At 38.0% G+C, this 9183-nt stretch overlaps 1 protein-coding gene across 7 annotated transcripts in view; it reads right to left on the reverse strand.

Annotated features, from left to right (window-relative positions):
• Nucleotides 1-9183, reverse strand: part of dab2ipb (DAB2 interacting protein b) — a 189105-nt gene that overhangs the window by 42135 nt on the left and 137787 nt on the right. For all 7 annotated transcript variants that reach the window (XM_036214499.1, XM_036214498.1, XM_024257824.2 and 4 more), the window contains 2 exons: nucleotides 7980-8078; nucleotides 3430-3984 (listed from right to left, as the gene is read on the reverse strand). In XM_036214499.1, the coding sequence (XP_036070392.1) occupies nucleotides 3430-3984; nucleotides 7980-8078 (654 nt within the window). The remainder of the gene's footprint in view (nucleotides 1-3429; nucleotides 3985-7979; nucleotides 8079-9183) is intronic.

Raw genomic sequence — 9183 nt, forward strand, 5'->3', positions numbered from 1 at the left:
TATTTTAGGAGCAGGCTAAAGTTTTTGGCTAATTCGTTATCTCCTGAGGTATGTTAGCTACTTTTTGAGTTCAGCTAATATTTTAGCAATAGGCTAACGCTTTTGAATGATTTTACTGAGGATTTTTAGGCTATTTTGGAGTTGAACTAGTATTTTAGCAATGCGCTAGCTTCTTAGCTATGTGCTAGCTAGCTTTTGTTTGGACTACTTTAGAGTTAAGCTTGTATTTAAGCAACATACTACACGTTTTAGTAAAATTGGGGTGTATTGAGGATTTTTATACAAACTAACTACCAATTTCTCAGAAATTTAGGCCAACTTCAGCTGTCTTTCATAGTTCTTTAACAAAATTTCCATTCTTTTAGAAAATATTGCGAATAGCTTTTGCATTTTCAGCAAAATACCTTCAGCAATTAGAGGAAATTGCTTTAGAATTTTCCGCAACGAGATTCCGCTAAAAGCATTCAGTGTTGCATTATCGCAGCAGGTAATGCAACTTTTCTAGTTGTGTTTTTTTACTTACACTGCAAAGAAACCTATAGTCCGACATTGATCAATCGAAATGATTGGGATTCTCTTCAACTGGCATGGCTGTATTTGTCCCCTGTGGATTTCTGTTTTACTGACGATGCGAGCGCCCATGGGTGCGTGCGTTCATGTGGTCGCTGCATGGGACGAGCAGGGCGTGCCTGCTCGCCATCGCAACATCAAACCCAGCCGTGGGTAATTACATCTCGTCAGGGAGCTTTGGCCTGGAGACGCTTGAGAGAGGGATGAGGGAAGACAAAGACGGAGAGCAAGCAGACACGAGGAGACGAGTGCGCAACAGAGCGGAACGCGCCGGCTGTAATTGCTCTGTGACGGATGACAAAAATGACAAAAGGAGAAAGAAAAACTGAGAAGTGTTGCATACTAATGGATGCTCCAACCTACAAGTTTGCACCTTTTAACTGTCAAGCAGAGGGCAGCCAAAGCCTTTCATTTGGTCCTGCATGAGAAAAGAGAAGATGCACAAAGAAATCTTGATGCAACTTTATCGTTCATCTGCTGTCAGACAACAGTTTTGTTTGAACAAAACTTCAAAAAGAATCATTTTTCTGAACAAAAATGTCAATTTTAGAACACTTTTGAGCAGCTACACTCCAGGAGCTGCAGGAGAAGCAAAAGTTTGGGAGCTTTGCTCAGTAGGAAGAGATTAATTCAAAGTAATTAAAGATCTAACCTTCTCTCCAGAGACCAGCAGAGCCTCCCCAGCCCCCCCTCATCAATCAGCAGTTTTTCAGTGAAGCCGAACCCAGCAGACTGGCAGCGCAGTGCGGATAGACATCGCTTTTAAGCACCCGTCATTCATCATTCTGCCAAGCTTTGATAGAGTCAAAGGAAGTTTCAAAGCTCAGCTGATGAGATAAAGTCAGTAAAAGTAAAATGAAAGCAAAAAAATAAATAAATAAAAAAAACTGCCGCTGGAAGCCGACGCGGCAGAGACGCAACATTTAAGCTGCAGAGATGACAGCAGCCTGATGAAACGCTGCAACACGAGTTTTCTGCATGCAAAAGTGCAGAGTTTTCAACTTTAAGCTGTCCGTTTTTACACTTTTTGGATGTTTATAACACAAAAAACATCTGAAATAATACAACTTTCTGTCTGTTTCTAAATGAGTTATTCATTTCATACTCGTTTCATACTTGTTTTGTTTAACAAGTTCACTTTTCAATTTGATTTATGCTTTATTTTTTTTAAATTTCTCCCAAAACATCATCTTTTTGGACAGATTGAAACCAAAGATTAAAACATGATTTGTAAAATTATTATTTTTTTTATTTAAAAAACTGAAAGTATTTGCTTAAAAACAAAAAATATATACTTTCAATAAAAGTCAGTTCATGGATTTTTATTAAAATTTAATTAAAGTTATTTTTTGTTTTACTGAAAGTAGTATTTGGATGATTTACAGTAATACACTTGAAAAAAAATCTGCTTTATTTTGTAGCTTCATTTCACATTTCTTTTTGGAGGACTTTTCTCATAGATCATATTTAATCCATCAAGTTGTTGCAATCTCACATTTTGCCTCTAGATGTCAGTAGTATTTCCTTTGTCGCACCTGAAAAGGCAAACACTTTTTCATATTGAAACTTCATTGCTATGTCCGGTTTTCCTCTCTATTTCCCTACTAAATGAATTATTAAAGGTGTTTACATTTTGTCGAAATGTTTGTATCTACAACCTCAAAAATCCTGGTAAATTTGAGGAGCATTGAAATCTTGTTCGTTGTGGATGCAGCACTAGGGGGATTTGTTTAGAAGCGTTGTACTTTTCTCCCAAAAGTGCGACTTATACGGTACCATGTAGGGACCATGAAAAAGAAGTGTTACCTTTTTCTTCTTTCTCATACATGTTTTGGCTGCAGTAACTCTGGAGTGACTAAGATTATGGTCACATATCTCAAATTACCCCAGTTGGATTGTTACACATCTGCGGTGGCCACGGAGGTTCAAAGAAATAGTTAGAGGTTTACAGCAAGCGGACGATTTTTCTCTCTCTGACATTGGTAGGTGGCAACCCGGGGACATTTTGAGGTCGCGCGGTGGGAGTCCAGTGACAGGCGGAGATGATGTCAATACAAAATCAGGTGACAGCTGGGCGACCACAGGGTGTGTTGCCAGCCTGCAAGGCCACGTGGGCCCCATATGGTTTGAAAGTGAGCAGAAAATGTGGAGCCAGTTGGGTTTCCCGCAGTTTCTGTGGTGGTTACACCTGTGTTTGCCCACATTGGCTTAAGTGGGCTCTCAAGAGGGCTAGCCAGTCGCCTGGTGGACAGGGGCCGGCAAGGTCGCCGCCCAGGGTGCTTGAAAACTGTGGACAAACCCAATCGGGGCCCAAATTTTCTGCCAACTTTTAAACTATACGGCGCCGACTAAAACGCTCGGTAGCTCGAAGGAATTTAAACAGACGCGTCTACATTCATGGTTACAACAATTAAAACTTAAAAAAAAAAATCAGGTGCATGAATCATTGAAATTCTGCCAAGACCTCCCCATCACCTGATAGCAGTTGTATTTGTGACTATAGCCTTATACTCCAGAAAATACGGTAATCATTAAACGTTTTCAGTAAAATAGTCCAACCAGTTTAGGAATCGTATTCCTGCCATAGCAGAGGCGTGACCACGGCGGCAGAGACTTGACCTCCCTGTGCCGTCAGTGCCGCAGACAACAGCGGGCAGCTTTGTGCTGACTTTGCTTCCGAGCACCGCGGGGGACTCTTTCAGGGGATTAAACTGTAATACCGGCTGTTCCAGCGTGAGGAAATCACCTGTCTGTCTGCTCTTATTACACATCCGAGGGGGTCAGTACCTCACTGGCCAGGAATGCTTCACCTTTGAGAACTTCTCGAATACCTCAAAGAAACATAGAAGTCGCACCCACCTTGGCCTTGCCAGTGCTCTGCAGAATGTGCACCAGCGCACACGCCATCTCCTCCTTGTTCTTGACGCTGATCCCCGGCTCCAGCACCGAGCACAGCAGCATGTAGTTGTTGGTGGTGTACTCTGCGAACTCCTTGTACATCTCCATGGGAAGGATGCTCATACTCTGGTAGCGCGTCTTGATCCGAATCATGGGCCCTGAGGTTTTACCCTTGGGAGGGTTGGGGGTGCTGACCGGATACCACTTCTCCACGAACTGCCGGCCGCTGACCGCTGCGACGGGGATGTTCACAAGTCCGATGTAATTGTTCTTGTCCTTCTTTTTCTTCTTGTCCGTGTCCTTGTACAGGTGCGCGGTGATGCTCCTGACCGCCGGCAGGTTGCTGAACTCAAAGTGCTCCCCCCAGAAGACATTGTCCGTCTTGAGCTTGCAGGTCGTGCGGGCGTACAGAGACTCGTCCAGGCAGAGCTCGCAGAAGTATTTCTTTTTGGCCGGCAGGTCCTTGGCTTCGATGACCCACAGCCTCAGAATGTTCTCCACCCTCCGACTGTTGTCCTGGAGACAAGAGAGGAGAATCAGATACTCTCAAAATACTCATTGCTGCTATCGAATTCCCATTGCATCAAGGGGTAAATTCCCCTTCAAGGAATGTGTTTACCTTAAAAAACTTCCTCATAAAACAGAAAAGGGAAACAAATACTGATGTCTGCATAGAAACCAGAAATAACTTCAAGTTTAGCATTAAATCTTCTGTTTAGTGCAGAAATCGGCTGAAAAATACTTAAATATGCAAAGACAATATTTCCTATTTCCTATTAAAGTCCAACTCCAATCATCTTTTGATCTCTTTAAAAAGCGTTCCAAGTGGTCTTTCACTTACGATTATGCTATTTTCAGCCAAAATAAATAAAATCTGTAACATAGTTTCTGCAGGGCGGCAGGACTTCATTAGAAATTTGCCCCCAATATGGTCGTGAACATTGGCAGAAAGAAAGCCTGTACTAATTTTCCCATCATGCCTTTGTTTACACTCTCTCCTGCTAGCTTACAGACCCTCGCAACCCCAAGCTAACATTAGCAATGCAAAAAAATAAGGAAAACAAAGACGTGCATGGAGCTAGTCTTCTATGAGTTTTTTGTTTTATTTCTGGTATTTTATTCTAATTTTACACATATTCCTACTTGTAAAACAAACAAACAAAAAAAACAAAAAACAAAAAGAACAAATGTTGCTAGCTAGCTACAGCTAAAAGCATCATGATAAAGACATGGAACTGCTGTTTGTACCACGTCTATGGGTAACTACTAAAAAAAAAAAAAAACAATATACTGCGGCACTATCTAGTGCTCTAGAATTTTATAAGCAATTTGGATACGTGAACATTCTGATGGTTTATTAAAAAAGAACATTTAAACACATTTTTTTTTCACAAAAATTGTTTGACTGCAATGCATTGTGGTCTATATTTGCTAATGTTGTGAGCATGCTAGTTTTTTGCAGACTTCTGGGAAATTTCTAGTGCACTCAACATTGTCGTATATGTTATTATATATGTTATTATTCAATATATACATTAAATTCAGGTGGATGTAATTGTAGGCATTACCAAATGCATTTTTTTGTTTTGTTCCCGATTAGCAACAATTTGAAAAAAAAAAATACTCAGAAATTCAATTTGAAGCTTAGTTTTTTTAAATGCATGTCCCCATCATGAAAAAAATGCAATAAGATAATGCAATAAGAAGCAAGATTAAAGAAGTTTTCTGACATTTATCAAGCGTTTATGTGTGAGAACCAGCAAAATGTCTAATCAAAAAAATATATAAAATGGAGAACTTTGAAACTTGAAACGGATAATGAAGATATTTTGACTTTAAATTTGATTTTTTTTTACTTGGATTTATAGATTTTTATTTGATCCTTTTTCTTTGTTGTTGAACAAGAAAACAGTTTGTTCTTAATTTTTGTGAATTAAAAAAAATATTGTGTAAAAAAAGAAACCTGGGTTACTAAAAACTTGGATATCAATCACCACCACAAAAAATGCTTTAATGTTTGTGCGTAAAATTGTTAAATACTGTTAAATTGCTCAAAAAGACCAAAGTCACAAACAATGACCAAAAACACGTCATCTGAAGAACAAAGAATCAGATCAAAAAGATGCTCAGGATCCAACTAAAATGAAAAAGAGGATAAAAAAAAATCTTCAAACTACTGAGGAAAGACGATGAAAGCCACTTTCAAAATAAAACTAATGAAATAAAAATGTGTGAGGCTCATTAACAGCAGCAAGAAGAAAGCTGGTTTTTATGGCGATTTATTCTACATCTTTAGAGCCTCTGACAAGAAAGCTGGAGCTCACTGTATGAAAGATGTGAGTCATCGTTCATATTAAAGAATAATAACCTGATTTAACAGCATGGTAATAAAATAAAGAAGTCTGAACCCAATGGTGTCCTTGTTTTCCTGCTGGAGAGTCTCACATCTGCAGGTATGAAGCAGAAATCCTGCGTATATCCTGCTGTAACAGTGATGGACGGCCGCTCTGTCTGACAAATGTTAAATGTCAGCTGGAATATGCTCAAGATGAACAGCAGAACTATATATACGGAGGCAGACGGGAGATCCAATCATTTGGAAAATAAAGTTCAATCTTTTTTTTTTTTTAGTTTAAAACTTCAGTTGATCTCCAAAAACCTTTTTTTAAAAGCATTTTCTATATTTATAACTTCAAATCAACAATTTTTCTTAAATATTAATGAATATTCAGCTTAGAGGTTGTAATTTTTCCTGATGTTTTTTGTGTTTTTCTTTTTTTTTTGAAGATCTATTCAAAATAGCCCCAAAGCCCCAAACTAACATTAGTGGTGTAACAAAATGAAGAGCAATATCTGAGTTATTCCGCCATACAGCCTTAGTTGTTTTCTTATAATTCATTTAGAATATTTAAATGAAGAATTTGTGATTTGTGCCTGTTGGTGAAAACATATCAAATAAATTAAAAAAAGAAATATGTTCTACTTCAAAATGCTGGAAGAAAAAGTAAAAACACCAAAAACACAATTTTCTTCTGAGTAAGTCTTTAAGGGCATCACAGGCGTAGTGCGCCGCATTATATGTTTAATAGTCAGAATAGTCTAAACCAAAAAAGTAAGAAGAACAAAATGCTAAAAAACAATTGAGCATTTATTTATTTAGTAAGTGACCATGGAATAAGTGGGATAATTCTTGATGAAGTGTGCATCATCAGAAATTTACACACTTTGCGTTGGACGGTTCATGCACACTCTGTCAAGCATTATCTCTAACTTTTTTTATTTTCATGCTTTAGTATGAAATGTTATTTTGGTGCTTCATATTTCTTCTAAGCACAGTTACTGTCATGGCGGATTGGTCACTGGAACGGTGGGGTGACAGGTGGTAAATTTTTGATAATGCACACTTTGTCAAGCATTATCCCTTACTTATTTTTTATTTTCATGTTTTAGTGTAAAATGTTATTTTGCTGCTTCCTATTTCTACTCTACTGTTACTGTGATTGGAAGGGTGAGGTGACAGGTCAAGTAAATTTTTGATTATGCACACTTTGTCGAGCATTATCCCTTACTTATTTTTTATTTTCATGTTTTAGTGTAAAATGTTATTTTGCTGCTTTATATTTCTACTAAGCACAGTTACCGTCATGGCAGACTGGTCACTGGAAGGGTTAGGTGACAGGTCAAGTTAATTTTTGATTATGCACACTTCGTCGAGCATTATCCCTTACTTATCAAGCACTGGAATACTCCTTATTTTCATGTTTTAGTGTAAAATGCTATTTTGCTGCTTCATATTTCTACTAAGCACAGTTACTGTCATGGCGGACTGGTCACTGGAAGGATGAGGTGACAGGTCAAGTTTATTTTCGATAATGCAGACTTCATCGAGCATTATCCCTTACTTATTAAGCACTGGAATACTTTTCATTTTCATGTTTTAGCATAAATGTTATTTTGCTGCTTCATATTTGTATTATGCACTGTTACTGTCATGACGGACTAGTCAAGTTTCGCAAAAAAAAAAAAAAATATTTCGTTTCTTTTTATCCAAGAAATCAAATAAATAAATCCTCTTTAATCCGTATGACGCTGAGTGGATGCCATAAAAACACTTAATTGCATCTTTTCTGCACAAAACAAGCGTCTCTTGGAGAACAAAGCAAAGCTGAAGAAACAGAAATAACCAGTTTCTCTGCAGAACTTTCTTTCTCTCTCCAACTTCTAATCAGCGAGTCAATTTCCAAACACTGGCAGACTCGGGAGTGAAGATCCCGGGTGATTAGGATGCTTTTCTCGGCTCGATGTGTTTGCCACTTAAACCCCTCGCCACAGCTGTGTTTGTCAGGATTATAGACAATATCGCCGGCGCATGAAAGACACTTAAGTCTCTGCGTGTGCCACCTCTGCATCACAGATCGGCGTTGTGGCGCAAATTATAACCTCCCGGCGACAACATGGGGTTCTGGGTTACAGAAGACAATCGGGCGCTTCTTCACGGTTCCGCGGCGCACCTTGTTTGGCTGAACCGCCCTCCTCAGGTTCTCCATCCATTTGTCCCTCTCGGCTGCGGAACGGCAGGAAAAGCATTTGCTTCCTGTGGAGGTGGTGACCTGCAGACACGGGGGAACAAAACAGACTCTTCAAAAACCGAACTTCAAAAATGTCAAAAAGGATTGTGGCTAAACTTAGTTCAGAAAGGCCATTTATTTTAGAAAAAACACATCTAGAAAGCATCTGTGAGGAGGATGACTCAGCTGAGAGAAATGAGCTGAAGCACGGAGGAGGATTTGAAAAAGCCTGAATATTATTCTGCTATATTTAATGATAGATTATAAAATATGGAAGCTCATATTGGCTTTTTATACTTTGAGAAAAAAAAACAGAGCTGTGGGCGGAGCCTGAACAGACCACTGGAATGGACAAATGGGATGAAAGCGGGATGTGTCTGTTTCTGTATGTGGGGCAGGATTTTCCTGTCTGCTGTTCGACAGGAAGTCTGCGAAAGAATCAAACTCATCTAATGACAGCTTTAAAGTGGCCGATTCTGCTGCAGAGAGCAGTTTTTAATCAGTTTTACACACGATTCTTCCACAAATAGTCACTTTTCTTTTAAATTATGAGATGATTAAGTAAACTATGAAAAGATGTTCTTTTTTAAATAAGAAAAAAATAGACAAAAATACAGATTTGATAAGAGTTTGATGTTAAAAATATGAGCTTTTACCCAGAAATGTTCATTACTGTTTAATTTCTAGGGCCACTAATCTACGGTGGCCCTGAAGGGCAAATCACTCAATGCAAAAACATATTAAAGATCATAACAACCGTCAAAAAAGTAAAAAAAAAAAAAAAAGATGAAAATTTTTGAAAACATACTATAATTTTCCACCTAAAAATTAAATAACATAAAAAGGAAAACAAAACAAAATGAAATGTTAAAAAGCGATGGTAGGTATTATTGGACATCATTGATTGGATGATGATATTTTTCATGGCGACGCCTTCCAACAAATGATTTTCTGCTTTTCTACTTCTTCAAAACTCAAACATCATCATCCAGTCGGGGGTGATACCTTATTCTGTTTCATTTTGTGAAATTTCATTTCAGTTTTTGGAAATTACTTTTGTTTTTCAAAATAAAAGTTTACATATTATTATTGGCAATTTTATTATAATTTTTTAAATGTAATGTTCTTTTTATTATTTATTTTGCTT

Source organism: Oryzias melastigma, linkage group LG12 (genome assembly GCF_002922805.2).
Source record: "Oryzias melastigma strain HK-1 linkage group LG12, ASM292280v2, whole genome shotgun sequence".
Classification (NCBI taxonomy): Eukaryota; Metazoa; Chordata; class Actinopteri; order Beloniformes; family Adrianichthyidae; genus Oryzias; species Oryzias melastigma.